Source organism: Bubalus kerabau, chromosome 8 (genome assembly GCF_029407905.1).
Source record: "Bubalus kerabau isolate K-KA32 ecotype Philippines breed swamp buffalo chromosome 8, PCC_UOA_SB_1v2, whole genome shotgun sequence".
Taxonomy (NCBI): Eukaryota; Metazoa; Chordata; class Mammalia; order Artiodactyla; family Bovidae; genus Bubalus; species Bubalus kerabau.
The window spans coordinates 33,804,582-33,823,958 of record NC_073631.1 but is presented as its reverse complement, the minus strand read 5'-3'; the positions used below and the strand labels follow the sequence as shown (position 1 = coordinate 33,823,958).

Below are 19,377 nucleotides of genomic sequence, written 5' to 3'. Positions count from 1 at the left end.
ATGAGTAGTACCACGGACAAGAAAAAGGAAATTAAAAAGGCTGGAAATGTGACCTCCGTTTGAAAATTAAGCTCACTATACCACCTTGATACAGGCAGGGGGCGGAGATTCTTTCTTAAAAGATCAAGAATGCTTGAAGCCAAAACCATAGCAAGCGACAGATTTTTTAGGTAAAGCTTCAGTTCAGTTCAGCTGCTCAGTCGTGTCCCATCTGCAACCCCATGGACTGCAGCACGCCAGCTTATGCGAATTCAATTAACAAAGCGTGGTGGTCTTTACTGAGCCGCTGGGGATGTTGAGAGGAGAAGTGTAAAGTGAAAATGTGTGAGTTAGACATTTTTGTAGGCTGCTTTGGGAGATCTCGGTAACCCTCATGGAAGGGTCTGTGAAGTCCAGTCCATGTTGCGCAGACTGCACTGTGTTGTGGGTAGGCTGCCTCCTACCAGGAGCACACAACGAGCTTTGGCATGACGTGGGTCTCTCATTAGGCTCTGGGACGCCCAAGGACTACTGCAGCTTGCCCACCTGCTTTATAATGTCTCCATCTCATGTGTGTGTAAGCACGCGGCTCCGTTCTCATGCCCTCGGGCGCCCGTGTGCACGTGTAAATCTAGCTGTGTCTGTCCTGTACCAAAGAGCATAGTGTGGGTGCCTTGATTTGGAAAGGTCTGTACCTTGTGGCCACAGTTCTCTGTTTACTCACAATTCTTTCACCTCATGTAGTTTTCTGCCACGTGTACATAACGGAGCACTCATACGTCAGTGTGAAGGCCACTGTTTCCAGTACAGCCCAAGAGATCCTGAGGGTTGTGGCAGAAAAGATCCAACATGCGGAAGAGGATCTGGCTCTGGTAGCCGTCGCCTTCTCTGGGGGTAAGTTATATTCTGTCTTTGAATATTTAATCATTCACTGGCTTGCCTCCAAAGGGAGAGAGTTGACATTTTTATGGAATAAACGTGTAGCACGTCCCTTCTGGGTCCGCAGCTGGGTGATCACCGTAACAATGAGAAGCCTTCTACCAGAGGTGTTTCCATGACAACAGTTGGGTACCATTGGATACTGAATTTCCTCCCCAAGAACCAGAGAGGCGTGCCAGTGTTTTGAAATGTATTATAAAGCTTTACATAGTTTGTACTCTAGATAAGCCTTCTGTTTTCATGTTTAAATTAACTTGGGAAATTGCTAAAGGATGAAATTACTTTCGGAAGCAAAAAGAAAGACAGCCTTGAACTAGTCATTTTACCGGCTGACAAGTTAATACTTAAAGACTCCCTATTGAAGGAGACAAACACTGTACAATAAGCTGAAAGCTCACGGGCAGTGTTCTTTCAGGTAGACATGGGGAGTGAGCTCTGGTTATAGTCTTCTGTTGGGCCTTACTTATCCTCTGAGAATGGTTTATTGTGTGTTTTGAATAAGATCACACAGATTACAAGCTGACCCTATTGATCTTGTGACCTGAACAGAACTCTGCGCTTCCACTGGAGCCTGTCAGATCTCTGGGTTGCTGGCCTCCCATTTTTGCCTTACGATCTTTATTTAATATCTCATTAACCCTGAGAAAAACACAAAGAAAGTGACTGAGCCTCAGTAGTTGAAAAATGGGAGTACAGCATAAACTAATCAACCATGTGTTGGGGGGAGGGGGAGCAGATGAAGGGCATTTCTGTTTACCTTTTGTTATCACTCTAGAGTCAGGAGAAGATCAGAATGTACTTGATGTTAAAGCATTATGTGAGGGAACATTGTCTCTTCCGCTTTGTTACTCAGAGGCAGATAAAATGGCCCTGCAAGCTAATCGTTTACATAGTCAAACAAATACAGCCCATCTCCCCAGTCCCAGTGCTTCTTTCCTTCCTCTCCCTGGGCGTCATGCCTCCTAGCAAAACATTCTCTAAAGGAAAAGAGCAAATGTTTCAGAAACATATGGACTTACATGAATTTTAAGGGAGTTCAGAGAGTAGTTGAATATCTAATAAAAAATATTAGGAAATACTCCAGATAATATGATATTTGTATATTAATTTTAAGTGACCAAAGATATGAAATGATTCCAGACAATAGTGAGCTTCATCAAAATGAGCATTTACCTCTCAAGGCAGTACTGTTACAGAAAGTAATTATTGGGTTCCCATGCAGACAAAAGGTGCTGGAGAAAGAAGGACCCTGAGAGGGCCTGGTGGCACAGTGGAGGCCCACCCGCTTTGGCAGCTGACCCAGTGTCGGCCCAGGGCCACACATGAGTCTGGGAATTAATGAATGGCTCGTTTTACCCACTATCTATTTGATGGCTGTGAAATACCATTTTTACACTTTATTAAATTAGATTCATCTGGAGTTCTGATGTGCGTATACTCATAGCTAATCATCACTAGCAGCACGAGCTTATCTCTTGAATTACCTCACAGATTTGGAAATATGCTATCATTTTTCATCAGTTAGTAGTTTTGTCTGTTAAGAACCTTTCTGCCTGCAGTTTTATGTCCCCCAAACAATAATGTTCTTAGGAAGGAAAAAAAAAAAAGCCCACAGAACCTAGTGTAGTCCTTGCTCTAGTTACATAATTTTTAATAAATAATGTTTTCAATGCTGTGTCAAAATGAAATGACAATGAGATCAACTGTTATTTTCTTTCTCAAAAGAAAATGCACGTTGGCCATGTTGTTGGTTCCTCTGAAAGGACTAGCACTGTTGTTCTCACAGCTCTTAGTAGGCTTCTGGCTGTTCTGTGCCCAGGGGAAGTATGTGTGTGTAGCAACAGAAGCCTACCCAGTTACTCAGAGCCTAAACTTCTATCACTTTTCCTTGTTTATGGCATAGTGACAAACTTGACAGTCAGAAAAATAATTCTTAGCAACTGGAAAAATGGCTGTCAGAAAACCATGCCATTTTATTTCATAGCAAATGCAGAATGGCTCTTATAAATTCATATCTAAGGTATTTATGAATATACAGAGGGTCGCAAGAAGTTGTAGCTTAAACGAGGAGGGAAGATATAGAAGAATGTCAGAGCCCAGCTGTGTGGGACCATGTACAGCAGATGTCAGCAGCCTGACATGACAGTGCTTCTGATCTTTGCAGTGCTGGGTGGTAGAGACTGTATTTGAGTATCATTTTCGTCCTCTATATCAAGCGGCATTTGAGCTGATTATGTTATCTAGAAAAAGAGATGTGATGTATTGACTTTCCAACCCTGCTGGATAAATAAAGGGCTACCTTAGGGGACACTGATTGTGTTACAGTGGACTAAACTTGAATATCACTTTGGTCAGTTCCCCTCTGTGTTTTGCAGGTGAGAGGAGGACATTTTTCTTTGAGAAGCATATTGTGTCATGAGTCCAGCTATGGTAGAAAAATGGCCAAAGGATAGGAACAATAGGTAAATAAAACAGAAGAAGAATAGATGAAAAATATTCACTTTACTAGTTGCCAAGAAATAGAAAATATACCAATAATCTATTTTTGATTTTAGCAAATCAATAAACTTATTCAAAGTAATGATGAGTATTGGTAGACATAAGAGTTGGAAAGCAGTTTGGCAGCTTGTATCAAAACCTTTCCAAATATTCATTCCCTCTGACCTAGTAAGTCTACTGCTGAGACTCTGTCTTAAGAAAAATCATCTATAAGGAGCCAAAGATTTATGCAGAAGGATGTTGACTTCAGCAATATGTATTATGGCTGCTGTAATAATAGATCCCATTTATCAAATCCCTGTTATATGTCAGGCCCCTTGCTGGTATTTAGCACGTATCTCGCTATCTAATTTATATGACAAAAAAAATTGAAAACCATTAAATGTTCAGCAATAGAGGAAAGATTAAATGATGGTATAATAGACTGTTATATAACCAATTACACATGGCATATTTAAATTATTTTGACAAGAGGATAAGTACAATAAAATATATAAAACCACCTAAGGAATTATTACAAGTATATATGTATCTATGATTATTAATGTATACATATGAATGGCTGTGACTGTATGTACATGTGTGTGCATACATATTTGCATAAATATGAGGGCAGAGATATACCCAACTGTTAGCAGTATTACTGTTGTATGGTTACTCTCTTTTCTGTTTTTCTTGGCCCTGCCTCCTGGCACATGCGATCTTAGTTCCCCAACCAGGGGTCGAATCCCTGTGATGCGCCCTGCAGTGGGAGCAGAGTCTTAACCTCTAGGCTGTCAGGGAAGTCTTCATGTAGTTATTTACAGATATGAAGTGAAGAGTGAGTTTTACCTTCTTCCCCAAGCTGTTCTGTGTAAAAAAAATGACTAAATATTATAAGAATGAATCCTAAGAGGGTACCTCTTCATGGATAATGAGCTTTGATTATCTGGTGTCATTGTATAGCATATACAGAACTGAATCACATCTACTTCACATCCCATTTACTTTTAAGTATTTTTCTTTGGCAGATTTCACTCTAGCAGTACTGTGAATGCATACTAGCTCTTCTTGTGTTTTTAATTATTCTTTTCTGTAAATAAAGAAAAGCATGAGCTTCAGCCAAACAACTTGGCCATCTCCAAATCCCTTGATGCCTCTGGTCGGATATATGTCTACCGGAAAGACCTGGCCGACACTTTGGTGAGTTACCTTTAGCCTTGTGCGTGAAGCACACGGGCACAAATGTCAGGCTGAGAACATGTATTTGTGTGTTTTAAAATGAATGTTAGAAAAGTACATCAAGCTGTTTCCTTCTGTAACCAACAGTACACTTGTCAAACAACAGTACGTTTGCTAATCAGAGGCAGGCCTGTCTTTAGGAACTGAAAACCCTTCGCACTGTTTCTCTCTAAGCCTCTCTGGAACAAGGGATTTGAGAGATGGGACACTTTCTCCAACAGAATCTTAATTCCATTTCTTCTTTGCTGGTGAATATATGGAGATCAGGCTGAGGAATTCATCCTATGTTCATTTAAATGGAAAGAGGTTCTGTTCTTCTGTCCCCTGGGTGCCCTTTGAGCGTGCCATTCCCTTGAAGAGAAGGTACATGATCAGCATTCCCTGTGTAAGTGGGCAACATCAGATGCCACTAAAGAGTAAGCATATGAAGAAATGGAGAAACCCCCACTATATGTTATTTTCAGTTTTAAGTTTAAGAACCTTTATACTTAACTAGATGATTTGTTGTTGTTCCTAAAAACCTCGGTCTTGTGGTTGCTTTCTGGATGGTAGAATCAGGCCTCAGAGCCATCACCCATAAAAAGTGGGCTCTACCAGATCATGATCGTATCATCCGGAGTCAGGGTCCTGGTCTGTGCCATACGGTCATCACAGGAATGGCTCTTTCTAGCTAGGCTCCTTTTATGTATATAATGGACGAGTCTGTATACCATGTAGGTTAACCAACACTGCTTATAATAAAAATATATCATGTAAAATTATCTACAAGACCTCAAATTGCCATAATAACATTAGTCACCCCCCGCCTCTTAAAGGAGGAGGAGCTAACATGCAGGTTACTGTTACTGGGTCTCCCACTGTCCCGCCCTTCCACCCCCAGCCACAGACTTTCCTGTGGCTCCCTCACATGTGAGTTCCCAGAGCTCTGATGCTGCAGTCCAGGGCCTCGGAATAGCAGAGGGCAGGCCTGGGGCAGGTCTTGTGGGATAAATAAGTGCTGTGAGTTGAGCCAGATGCCACCCTGCATGTGAATGCTTCCCCCACCTAAAATTTCCCCATTGGAATCATAGTTCTGGTAATTTCGGCTCCAAAAGATCTCCGTTGAAATGGAGCATTGTAAGGGAAGGCTAGCAGGGGAAACCACTCATATCCCCTGTGCTTGGGCATGGGTCAGCCTTCTTGGAGAGCAGGAATCGTAGCCCTGAATGATTGGAATAGAAAAATAGAATGTTTCCTGGAGACGGCGGTGGACTACCTTGAATAACCAGACGACAGGGCCGGGGTAAGGGCACATTTAGGGAGAAAGTAGGAGGGATAAAAAGCCGAGTGACAATGTCCTTACAGCTCCAAATTCATAAGCAGAGATCTGTGTTTCTTCCCACCTCGTGGCTCTGTGAATGTCTGCAATGTAGCCTGACATCTGCGTGGTCCCCATCTAGCCAGACAGGGCCCTGAGAAACCTGGGCTTTCCCCACCTCAGCGTCTGCACGTACATCATCTGTTCTGCCCTTACTGAGCTCCACCCTCTGCCCATGCTGGAGGTACAGGGCCAGTTTGTGCCTAGACCCACTCTGAAGGGAATTGAGTCTGTGGAATAGCTCATGGAGATCTTTTGTCATGTTTTCAATTAGGAAACCTTTTCATAAATATAAAAATTCAAAAATGCTAATAATTTATTTTGCAGTTCAAAGAATAAAGACTAATATTTGGATTCTGAAATATTCCCTTTACTCTTCTATGGCATTTATTTTTTAAAAGTCCTCTTCTTTTTTTTTTCCGAAGACATTAACTGTTTTAACGTCATTAACTGTTCAAGTCAAATGAGAGAATTTATTACCTTAATTAAAAAATATCAGATGTTTTGAAAAGATGCCAAATTTTTAATAATTTAACAGTGATGGCAGATTTAAAATTGTGGTGGCATTTAATAATTTTATGTCAGATTTTAAAGAAATACTTTTATTACCAAACTCGTCATACCCATTTGTCTAGGGAAAGCAATTGATGATTTAAAATAATCATACACCATGGGGTATAAATGAATTAACTTTTATTTTTCATTTCCTGTTTAATTTTTTTTTTTTTTTTTTTTGCTTTCCACGGGCATTTTAGTAAAATTTGTAAATGCATGTCTGGGATGAGACTCGTTAAACATATTTCCTGTAAAAGCCATGTCTGTCTTTATTGATGTGCACTGTGACATTTCTTTTGTTTGTTTTTCTCCTAACCCTGCTGGCACATTAATTCTTACCCGAAGCCAAAGTGACTTCAGGGCTTTTGCTTTCATTATGCTGTCTGCCGGGGCAGTGTTTTATAATCAGATTTGTGCGTGTGTGTGTGTGTGTGTGTGTGTGTGTGCGCGTGCGTGCGTGTGCATGCTTGCCTGTGGGGAGGGAGGGACAGCTCAGTGAAGTATCATTGATCACCTTCTGCAGCTTCTGAGGCTGCTTCCTGAATTGGCTGTAACTCACTGAAGGTGAACAGGCCAGGGAAACTATTAAGTGCACTCAGACAAGATTATTTTTCTAATGCGGGCTTCTAGTGCCTTTCTGTGGCCCGCCAATTCAGTGCCAACCATCTGGGAATTTACTGAGGATTCTTTTGCTTCTGTCTGTCGCTTTAGAATCCGTTTGCAGAAAATGAGGAATCACAGCAAAGGTCGATCAGGATTTTGGGAATGAACACTTGGGATCTTGCTCTGGAATTAATGAATTTTGATTGGAGCCTTTTCAATTCAATTCACGAGGTAAGTAAGGGGGAAATGATCAAGTAAATGCTAGTACTAGGAATTCTTCTTGAAGAATATTCATCTGTGATTAGGTTTTAAGACGATCTATTTTCTGGTTGATATAGTTATGCTTTGGGATACCATGTCCCACAAAGATACTTGGGGACTTTAAATATATTGAAAGACTGATCCAAACCTAGGAAAATTAGAATACATGGTCATGCTTTATTTGCACCTAATACAATTGTATATTTGTGTAATGTATAAATATGCTATATTTTTAATGTTTGAAAGCATGTATTCATATATATATGTGTGTGTGTATATATATATGAAGGTTGAATGGGGTTGAAGAGGTGTTTTATGTTTGATACCTTTGATACTGACATTTTAATTTTTCCGTGGCTTTACAGTACTTATATAAAAATCACACTTATATGTGTCCTACATGCACACACACACTTTCCTAAGAACATTCTATACATTTAGACTATGCTGCAGGACTTGAAGCACTCTCTCGGACATTTTGAGATATATTTCAAATTTTTATGTCCATCAACCTCTCCCTTGAGGACAGCTTAAGCGTTTATAAAACAGGAGATGAGGGGCAGAATGCTACTGACAATTGATGAATAAATGTAGCCAGTGGAAAGGCTCACAGGACTCAGTAGATGAAAAATGAGGTAGACTGTGTTGCATTTGCTTTGCTGGGTAGTGAAATGTTTCATTACAAAAAGGCCTTTCCTGCTGAAGAAGGAATTCGTGACTGATTAAGGGACCCCCAAGGTTCTCTTTCATTTTGGAGTCTCTTTTAAATGTCCCCATATTTTCTCATGGAAAACATTCCAATATGACAATCTAAATTTGAGCAAGTAGTAAACTCATTCAAGCTAAATGACTTGTGACTTTGGAAGTGTTGGTAGAGTGGGATTTGTCCCTGCTTCTGTGCTTATGCAGTAGGAGGATGTGAATTTCTTGTGTAAAACACACACACACACACACACACACACACACACACACACAGCTTTCTGATTAGAAACAAATCTCTTCTATTGCTTACATATGATCAGTCTAGTCACTAGTTACTGTCAGTTTTGTACCTTATTCTAATCTTACTCTCTTTCTATGATTTGACAATGTCTTATTTCAGTGGTTCTCAAAGAGTGGGTACCCAGACCAGCATCATCAGTATACCCAGGAATTTAGTAGAAATGCAGATTTTTGGCCAGATCACAGACCTGCTGACTCAGAAAATTTGGGGGAATGGGGCACAGCAGTCTGTGCTTTAACAGACCTCCAGGTGATTCAGATTGACACTGAAATGTGAAAACCCTTGTCTAGAGAATCTACCTGTGAGGGTCTAATGTACATCTGAACAAATGATGTCATTTGCGCTTGAAGTTGCCTATAGAACAAGTTTGGGAAGTTTGGATTTGATTCAGCCCCTGATGTAAGAATGTCTTAGGTTTTCATGAAAAGCATCATCTTTGCATTCTAAAAAAGTAGATTTATGTAAGTCTTTTATGTGAACATCATTTCATGAGGCATTTCTGAAAGTCAACATGAATTGTCTTGAATTTAATATATTGTTATTTGTTATATCTAACATATTATGACAGTGGCTATCTGAAATAGTTCTTAAAAACCTACTTGCAGTGCAGGAATAGAGACACTCTCAGACTTGCGGACACAGTGAGGGAAGGAGGGGTGGTGCGAGTTGAGAGAGTAGCACTGAAACATATACATACCGTGTGTAAAATAGCCAATGGACAGTTGCTGCATAACACAGGAAGCTCAGCTCAGTGCTCTGTGACCACCTAGAGGGGTGGGATGGGGTTGGGGGATGGGAGGGAGGTTCGAGAGGACGGGGACATATGTATACTTACGGCTGATTCACACTGTTGTATGGCAAAAACCCAATACAATATCGTAAAGCAATTATCCTCCAATTAAAAATGAATTTTAAAAAATGGATTGTATTTTGTATCAACCTAACCCTGTGCTGTAACAGTAAACGCTGGCATGAATACATTGTCTTTCAGCAAGAGCTGATCTACTTCACATTCAGCAGACAAGGAAGCGGGGAGCACACGGTGAACCTGAGCCTGCTGCTCCAGAGATGCAATGAGGTCCAGCTCTGGGTGGCCACGGAGATTCTGCTCTGCAGCCCACTGGGCAAGCGAGTGCAGCTGGTGAAAAAATTCATCAAAATTGCCGCTCAGTGAGTGTCTAGTGGTAAAAAATGCAGTTCTGTTCCTCTCCTTTAGAGGGAGTCTGTTTTTTCCCCTGTAATGGGATGGGATGGGATGTAAAGAGATGGGATATAAAAGGGTAACAGTGAGTTAAGTGACCAAATGATTGGAAAGGTCTGTTCTGAATATTTCTGTCTTCACCTTTGAAATATTTATATCTTAAAGTAAATGTCACAATACCAGGCCATAGCTCTCTGTGCTGAAGGAAAAAGCAGGTGGTGCACACGTGCCCCATGTGCAGCTACATTACACAGTGGCCAGGTGAGTTACAGTAGGTTAGGACCATGGGGGAGAGGAGGAGAGGGGGCGAGAACTGTTGAAAGTCAGATGCATTTCAAGGTTCTACTCCTGGTTCCTTGATGCCCAGAGTATGAACTTTCATTGATTAAACTTACTTTTGTATGTAGAGTTCCTTCGCTGGGCTGTGTTAGCTTCCAGAGGACAGGGACCATTTCTACTCAAACATTGGACCTGGGGTACCTGGTACTGAAGTTGGTAAATAGCAGTGACTCAGTAGTTGGTTGGATGACATTGTAGTAACTTCCTGGGAGCTTCTGTTAAAATACCAGATTAATGTCCTGAGACCACTCTTGGGACAGCTTTCCAACACAAACAGGCAAGAAGAGTCCAGATCTTTCCCAGTTCCTCCTACCTTCCAGCCTTTCCATTTTTTTTTTCTCCTTTGTTTTTCAAAGTAGTTTTTATATCAAACAGTTTTGGGGTACATGTCAGTGTAATATATTTAGGAAATCTGTATTGATCACTCATTATGTTTGCACATCTGTGCAGGGTATTATGGGGGAATCAGAATGCAGCTACACCAATACCTACCTTTGAGAACTTTGAGATCTGGTGGGCAGGGGAGTACTTTCTATAACTCCAATGGCTCATTGCAAAATAGAACCCAAGGGTTCCCTACCATGAGATGAAATTCTTTCAGGGGCTTTAGAGGACGGGAAGCTTCTATGCCAAGGGAATGGGAAAGGAGGATTAGAAAAACATTGGGAAGAAAGTAGCATTTTAAATTCTAGGTAAAAATTCAGGAGTACACTCTCCTTGGAGTTCAAACTCACAAGAGCGAAGCAGAGAAGTTGATGAGAGGTAGAGAACATGTGGTCAGGAAAAGGAACCTCATCCAGTTTGGCCTGAGTGGAAGGTATTTATGAGGAAGCTGTGGGAGACCAAGCTTAAAGGGAAGATGTGGCCAAACTGTAAAAGGTATTGGATTTCAGGTTGAAGAGTTTGGACTGAATTGAAAGGCACCAGAATTCTTTATATACCTAAATCTTAGACTACTTTTATAAATTTATGCTCTTTTTTTTTTTTTTTTAATTCAGTCAGTACATTTTCTATTAATACCTATGAATTTCCTAAAGATGAGGCTCTTTGTGGTCCAGAACGTTCTTATAAAAGCCAACTACTTGGTGAAATGGGACACTAATATCCTAAGGAGTAAAATGACACCACATAGCTTAGTTCCCGGGGTAAGATCATAGCTGTCCTCAGGGAAGTGAAGTATGTATATTCACATCTTCTCCATATGGCCCTATGCTCTTGAATGATTTGCTGTGCTGGCCTCTATTCCTGGCCCATAGAACAGAATTCCAACAGAAACATAAAGTTAAATTCTTCATAATCACACTGGTACAGATAGCCCCAGGAAAACAGTTAATTTCCATGCTCATGCAGTGTCTTCCCTGCCTAAGGCATCCTATTTGCATATTCATGTTTCCTTCCTTCTTACCAATCCCATCCCCCACCTCTGTGGATTGAGTGGATTTTATTTCTTCAGACAAAGGAGTGTTTGCTAAACTGAAATGTTTTAGTGTCAGTCTGTTCTTACCTTGCAATGAATGAACCTTGGCTAAAGAGGACTCCAGATGGGAATGGTGACCGATATTTGTGCTGTATCAATTTGTCTTATAGAGAAGTAAGTCATCCGTATATTCATTTTTTTTTCTTTTTACATTCAGATATTTATTGTTTGTGGATTTTTTAAATTTTAAGTATGACTGAAAAATCTGAACCAGGAAAATTGTTTATGGGGAGATAAAAGATAAGAAGATGAGAATTACATCTAAAGATGTTTTTGTAGCTAAATGATTTTTTAATATAAAAGCAGATAGTATACTGTTTATAGTGAATAATAATAAAATGATTTGCCCCCAGGGTCTTCTTTTCAACTCCAACAAATGCTATCTGAAAGTTTTGCTGTATACTGTGCATTTGAGTGTTGGACAGAGTATAAAAATGTCTAGTTGGAAATGACAGAGCCAGTGGGGCTCCCATCATGCGCTACGGTGGGAGGAGGGGGAGAAAGGGAGAGCATCCAGTTGAGATGCTTCTGGCACAGGGATGGGGCTGTTCTCACCACAGGGCCCTCAGCAGAGGCGCCCAGCATCATCACATGAAGCGATGGAGCTGACTCGAGTCTGCCCTGGCTGGCCTGAGCTTGCCAGGGTGAGATGAGACAGGAGGGGTGGAATGAGGGAACAAAGGGCAGAAGAAAGGCAGAGTTGCAGTATTGAATCCTTTAGGCTCCTTTAGCTCTTAGAAACAGGTGGACTTTTACACCATAGGCCAGGAAAGTGTCCTGTTTGTTTATTCATGGATAATACCAAGCAGGCTCCACCTGGGAGAACATTGGCAGAAACCAGATGAAGGGCCAATTAGACTGAATATCAAGTCCTCGTGCCTACCAGGAAACCACAGGCAGAGTCCAAAGTTGGACAGAAAGACTGTGAAAGGGACAGACCGTGCCCCCTGCAGACCCAGCAGTGAGGGGCTTGCAGGGCTGTGTTCATCCGGTTGCTTTGGACAGCAGGTGTATAGGCAACGGTGCCTTCCCAGGTTCCCCTATCAAGGAGGCTGAAACTTCCGAAATGCTCCCCGTGGCCGACCCCCACTGCCTTGCTGCCCAGGCGCAGCTGTCCTGGGCAGTGTCCAGTGCACAAAACTGGCTCCAGGAGCAGACAGGTTTAGGCGGGACCAGGCAGGGCGCAGCCAGCTCTATATATTACCACTTCAGAGCCCAGAATCATTTCCTGGTCCTGAACTCAGGAACCCTGCTCCCGTACACTCACCTGTGCGACTGGAAATCGGTATAGGTTTGGGAAACAGAAGTTATTAAATATGTTCAAGAATCTTAAAGTCATGATTGCTTTGATCAATCATGTAATGACTTGAAGTATAACTTAATTTAAAAAATCAGACAGTAAAAAGTTTTATATGCAAAAGATATTTATTGTAGCGTTCTGTATTGAATTGTGTTGAATTGAAAATAATTTAAACATCAACAATAAGAATAAATTTTTAATTTTATTTAAATATGTTTTTGATAAAGTGTTCTATAGCCGTTAATGATAACAGTCAAGAACCCATAATGTGTAACAGTGTATACCTGAAAAAGCAGGATATGGAGTTGTATATACACTGTTCGCAAATTCCATCTGAGCCATTGGTGGAGATGTCATGGAAGAAATGACATCTGAGGACACATTCAGTTCAGTTCAGTTCAGTTCAGTCCAGTCACTCAGTCGTGTCCGACTCTTTGCGACCCCATGAATTGCAGCACGCCAGGCCTCCCTGTCCATCACCAACTCCCAGAGCTCACCCAGACCCATGTCCATGGAGTCAGTGATGCCATCCAGCCATCTCATCCTCTGTCATCCCCTTCTCCTGCCCCCAATCCCTCCCAGCATCAGAGCCTTTTCCAATGAGTCAACTCTTCGCATGAGGTGGCCAAAGTACTGGAGTTTCAGCTTTAGCATCATTCCTTCCAAAGAAATCCCAGGTACTTTTTATTGCTGCTAAGCACTTTCATTTTTTTTCATATTTAGTTAGGATAATTTTTTTAATTTTAAAAACTTGCCTCAGAGAAGTTGTTTTCTAATTCATTCCAGACTAAGGAGTGTTTAGGATGGCTGACCTGGAAGCCCATCCTCCCTCTGCTGGATCAAACCCCCTCAGCTGGCTTTGAAAATTAGTGGAGTTTTGACCAACTAAGTTGAAGGGCAAGATTGACATTCTACAGAGCAGATAACTTTCCAGAGTTATTGGAGCTTGACATGGTCTTGTTTTGCATTATATTTCTTTTTTCCTCAAATTAGAAATATGGGACAGTGTCCACATAATATATGCCATACTTTAAATATATAAGTTTATGCATAACATAGTAGCTATTTTGTTGAGAGAAAAGGAAATAATGTCTAAATGTAATAGGAGGGGAGCTTAGACCTATGAGATAAGAGGGACTTGCCAAAAAAAAGAAAGGCAACATACAGATTAAAGAGACAGGACCCAGGAGCTGTTATAATGAGAGTCTGGGATCTATAAAGAAACAGGAACGTCAGAGCTTTCAGTTGAAATTGTAAATGCATCCAAAACAGATTTTTTAAAAGAAGGAATCTTGAAGTGTCCAGAGGGTATCAAGAGCACACATCTTTGGGGAAATGTCTGTTTAGGTCTTATGTCCACTTTTTTGATTGTGTTGTTTGGTTTTCTGGTATTGAGCTGCTTGTATATTTTGGAAATTAATTCCTTGTCAGTTGCCTTGTTTGCTGTTATTTTCTCCCATTTGGAAGGTTGTCCTTTCACCTTACAGTTTTCTTCATTGTACTAAAGGTTTGAAGTTTAATTAGGGCCCATTTGTTTACTTTTGTATTTATTTCCATTTTTCTAGGAGGTGAGTCATAGAGGATCTTGCTATGATTTATGTCAGAGAGTGTTTTGCCTATGTTTTCCTCTAGGAGTTTTATAGTTTCTGCTCTGGTGTTTTAAGTCTTTAATCCACTTTCAGTTTATTTTTGCATATGGCATTAGGAAGTGTTCTAATTTCATTCTTTTACACATAGTTGACCAGTTTTCCCAACACCACTTGTTGAAGACACTGTCTTTTCTCCATTATATATATTTTGCCCCCTTTGTCAAAGATAAAGTTCCCATAGGTGTGTGGATTTATCTCCGGGCTTTACATCTTGTTCCACTGGTCTAGATTTGGTTTTGTGCCAGTACCATAGTTCGTGATTACTGTAGCTGTATAGTATAGTCTGAAATCAGGAAGGTTGATTTCTCCAGTTCTGTTCTTCTTTCTCAAGATTGCTTTGGCTAACCCTCTTACACTGTTGGTGGGAATGCAAACTGATACAACCACTATGGATAACAGTATGGAGATTCCCTAAAAAACTAAGAATTAAACTACCATGCATACTTAGTCACTCAGTCATGTCTGACTCTTGCGACCCCGTAAACTGTAGCCCATCAGGCTCCTCTGTCCATGGGATTCTCCAGGCAAGAATACTGGAATGGGTTGTCATTTCCTTCTCCAGGGGATCTTCCCAACCCAGGAATCAAACCCGCGTTTCCTGCACTGCAGGCAGACTCTTCACCGGCTGAGCTATGAGGGAAGCCCTAAATGATCCAGCAATCCCACTACTGGACATATACCCTGAGGAAACCAGAATTGAAAAAGATACATGTGCTCTGATGTTTATTGCAGCACTAGTTACAGTATCTAGGACATGGAAGCAACCTAGGTGTCCATCAGCAGACGAATGGAAAAGGAAGTTGTGGTACATATATACAGTGGGATATTAGGCAGCTATGCAAAGGACCACATTTGAGTCAGTTCTGATGAGATGGATGAGCCTGGAGCCTATTATACAGAGTGAAGTAAATCAGAAAGAGAAAGACATATTGTACATTAATGCATATATATGAAATCTAGAAAGATAGTACTGATGCTCCTACGTGCAGGGCATCAAAGGAGACACAAACATAAAGAACAGACTTTTGGACACAGTGGAAGAAGGAGAGGGTGAGATGATTTGAGAGATTAGCACTGAAACATATACTTTACCATATAGAATAGACAGCCAGTAGGAGTTTGGTGTGTGGTGCAGGGCACCCAAAGCCAGTGCTCTGCCACAGCCTTGAGGGATGGGGTGAGGAGGGATGTGGCGGGGTGGGGGGATTCAGGAGAGAGGGGACACATGTGTGCCTATGGCCCATTCATGTTGATGTATGGCAGAGGCCATTGCAATGTTGTTATTACCCTCCAATTAAATTAATTTTTTTAAAAAGCACAGGTCTTTTCCTAAAGGCAATGATGAGCGGAAGTATTTGAATTTGTTTTTGTTCAGCAGGTACCACTCCTCTCTCAGGGGCACATGGGTCATGGAGCAGAGTTCAGCCCCGCCCTAGAGGTTGAACCCTGTGGCCTAGGAGAGTCTTGGCAGCTTTATCTTTTGTGCTCATCTGGCAAAAGGATGTTGCCTAACAGTGCCTCCTGCTTTCTTTAATCCATAGCTGCAAAGCCCAGAGAAACCTGAACTCCTTCTTTGCTATCGTGATGGGTCTCAACACTGCTTCTGTGAGCCGGCTGTCTCAGACCTGGGAGGTGAGCCTTGGGGGTCCATGGGAGGGACGGAGTGGGTGGGAGAGGACAAATAACACTGAATGGGAAATGTTCCACCGAAAAGTCCTTATTTAAAGTAAATTGATTTAAATGGTTTAAATGAGAGAAGTACCGCTAGAAACAAATGTTATAAATTAGTGTCTCAAGTCCTTAGGAACTGTTTTTTTCCTTAAACTTTTTATATTGTATTGGGGTACAGCTGATTAACAAACAATTCTGTGATAGTTTCAGGTGAGCTGTGAAGGGACTCAGTTATACATATCCATGTATCCATTCTCCCCCAAACTCCCCTCCCATCCAGGCTGCCGCAATTGAGCAGAGTTCTATGTGCTATACATTATTGGTTATCCATTTTAGCTTATGGTTGGTTGTGGGGGATAGTTTGGGAGTTTGAGATAGGCATGTACACACTGCTATATTTAAAAGGTATTAGGAACTATTTTGATCAAGTGGTCTTCAAAATGGTTCTATAATATATATGAAAGAAACAAAAATTGAAAAATGCCTCCTAACTTGAATTAGTTTTCTGTTTTTCTCCCGTGATGGCACGGTTACAGTTCCATGTTGGTCCTTTCAAAAGCTCCATTTGTCCAGAGGCAGATTTGCTGAGATGCTTATGAATTTAAGCTACCAGGCCTCTCATTTGCAATACTCCTGGCAGTATGTTCACGTGGATGGCAGATATCTTTGCAAAATTTACAAAAGTTTTATATTCTTTTTTTATTAAAAAAAGAGGGCCCACAAAATGTTATATGTTCCAGGTCTCCCAAACCCTGGTTCTGCCTGTCACTGTTACATGATCAAGGCCATTGGGTTCTCAGAGAGAGAAGCCCACTCGAGCTGATGACTTCAGTGTTTCTTGGCCTGGAAAATTATCACACTGGCCTAAGTAGGCAATAGAGGAAAAGTTGGTTTCAGGAACTAGAAAAGAGGTCAGCAATCATTTGGCGTAAACGGCCAGATGGTGAATATTTTTTTTGGCATGTGGTTTCCATTGGCATGACTCAAGTCTACTATTGAAGTGCAAGCCCTGTTTAGTCTGTAAATGATGAACATGGCCATGCTCCAATAAAACTTTATTTACAAAAGCACGGGGTCAGATTTGGCCCATGGCTGACCCCTTGAGTAGATGAGTTTGGCCCTAGATGCATTGAGTTTGACGCGCAACTGAGACATTTTTGTGGGATATCCAAAAGACTAAGGTATGGAGCTCAGAAGAATAGTTGCAGGTGTCTGCATTTTATCATTTTGAATTTATCATCCATTTATTAATACATATGTGTTGGTGTGTGTAACAGTAGTTTACACACAGGTTTCCAAACAGGTTGAATAACCTGTGTTGTTGAGTCCATATTCAGAATTATCAAATTGATATTTAAAAGTGCAGTTATTGTAGGGGTTTACCTCATTGTTTTGATTTGTTTTGGAAACAGAAAATCCCACACATTTTGTAGAACACTCCTAAGTGTTACTTGCTGGAATTTGCTGAGCACCAACTCTTGACTGTACGTTTCCTGTGAGTAGTCTCCATTTCATTCAGAGAACGTGGAGACTGGCTGCAGTCACACAGCTAGAAAGAGGGCAGAGTCAGAATTCAAACTCTGACTGACTACCAAGAGTCTGGGCTTTCCCACTTCACCATAGTAAGGGCAGGATGGCAAATCCCAGGCCCTTCTTCCCTTGGCCCAAATTCTTATTTGGGAGGACGGTGTATGTTTCCATCCCCTGTCAGTCTTCAGGCCACTGTTTGCATGGGTGATCTTTCCAGTTTGGTGATTCTACCCACTAAAGTACAGGCTTCATCATTGAAGGTTTTCATGGCCTTTCACTATTTAAACCTCTGCTGTGAAACATCATTATATCATTTATACAAAAAATATCAGTCAACATTATTACTTCCTACTCAACAAGACCATTTAAGAAGGTGAGAGCATTTGTCAACAGTAGGATACAGAACTGAAATCCAAGCTTTCATGAAAAGATCACCAGTGTGTGGACTGTCTTAAGTTGGATTCCTGAATCCTGTGGCTGCTATTCATTTTAAACTGTCTTAGGAACATCACATTAAGGAATGATGAAAATTGCGTAATGAGAAGCAATCAGGGTAGAACCAGTTGATAGAGGGATTTATGTTCAGAAGTGTGAAGTATATAGTGCAACTTAATGAACATTCCTCTCAAAATAACTGACTTCTTTTGACCTTTTCTTTTTCTGTTTGTTTGTTTTTAGAAAATCCCTGGGAAGTTTAAGAAACTTTTCTCTGAACTTGAAAGTTTAACAGTAAGTAGTTGAGCATAGTGGACTTACTCTTCAAACTCATGGTTAGCCTCAGATTTCTTCCTAGATTTCAGTGGTCAATATCTCCACTCTGCCATGTCAGGTAGCTTAGGCTAGTGCACCTGTATATGAACAGGTAGCTTTGCTTCTTAATGGAGTGAAGGAGGGTAACGGTTACTGCTTCTTCCTCTTCATGGAAAAAGGTAGCGAGAATGGTCCTTTTGGCATGATATTCAGAAGGCAGATTTTTCAGTACAGTCCATTTCAAAGCCTATGAAATTAGCTAGTTTAAATTTACTGTGCAATTCTTATGCATTATTCTTTCTTTTTACCATTTCTCCTTTTTATCATTCCTTATATCTTTGAGATAACAAATTGTGCAGTTTCTTTTCAGAACACGATAAAAATGTTCTTTTGTTTTCTCTGCATTATCTGTGCATTATGAGGGCAGCTTTTCTTTGCAGTGTGCCTAACAAAAGACTTTGGGGTTACCTCATGATAGAAATTATGGAGAGGAAACTGTACTTAAGGAACCTATTGGAGGGAAAATAATAGGGCAATCAAAAGGTGTCTCTCTTCTGCAGTCATTTCCCATTATTGTCAACCAGTAACTTGACTTTCATTCATTGCCTAGATTTCCTGCCCTAATTTAGTGAGTTTATTCTCCTAGGAAACCTTTATCTACTTTGTTCTTAGGAAGAACCACTCTATGTCTAAATCATGTTCAAATTGTAACAGCGAAAGTAGATTTAGAATTGTTTCTATAGCACATTGATTTTTCTTTCTCTTTGTAATCTGCTTGGTTCGGCAGGATCCATCCCTGAATCACAAAGCCTACCGAGACGCATTCAAGAAAATGAAGCCACCCAAAATCCCCTTCATGCCGTTATTGCTTAAAGGTAACAATTATCTGTCTTTTATGCTATGTAATTCCATCTTCCAGAAATTTATCACTCTGACTACGGAGGGCGAGGAAAGGAATCTCAGTTTCTTTCTTTAAAGTATTTTTGTCCTTCCAACCTAACTGTTGGCTTGTGACTGTTTTTCACATGTTTGCTTCTTTCTGA

At 40.8% G+C, this 19,377-nt stretch overlaps 1 protein-coding gene across 4 annotated transcripts in view; it reads left to right on the top strand.

Annotated features, from left to right (window-relative positions):
• Positions 1–19,377, top strand: part of RAPGEF5 (Rap guanine nucleotide exchange factor 5) — a 236,226-nt gene that overhangs the window by 199,036 nt on the left and 17,813 nt on the right. For all 4 annotated transcript variants that reach the window (XM_055589976.1, XM_055589975.1, XM_055589978.1 and 1 more), the window contains 7 exons: positions 724–873; positions 4,502–4,599; positions 7,262–7,384; positions 9,409–9,587; positions 15,925–16,015; positions 18,263–18,313; positions 19,122–19,209. In XM_055589976.1, the coding sequence (XP_055445951.1) occupies positions 724–873; positions 4,502–4,599; positions 7,262–7,384; positions 9,409–9,587; positions 15,925–16,015; positions 18,263–18,313; positions 19,122–19,209 (780 nt within the window). The remainder of the gene's footprint in view (positions 1–723; positions 874–4,501; positions 4,600–7,261; positions 7,385–9,408; positions 9,588–15,924; positions 16,016–18,262; positions 18,314–19,121; positions 19,210–19,377) is intronic.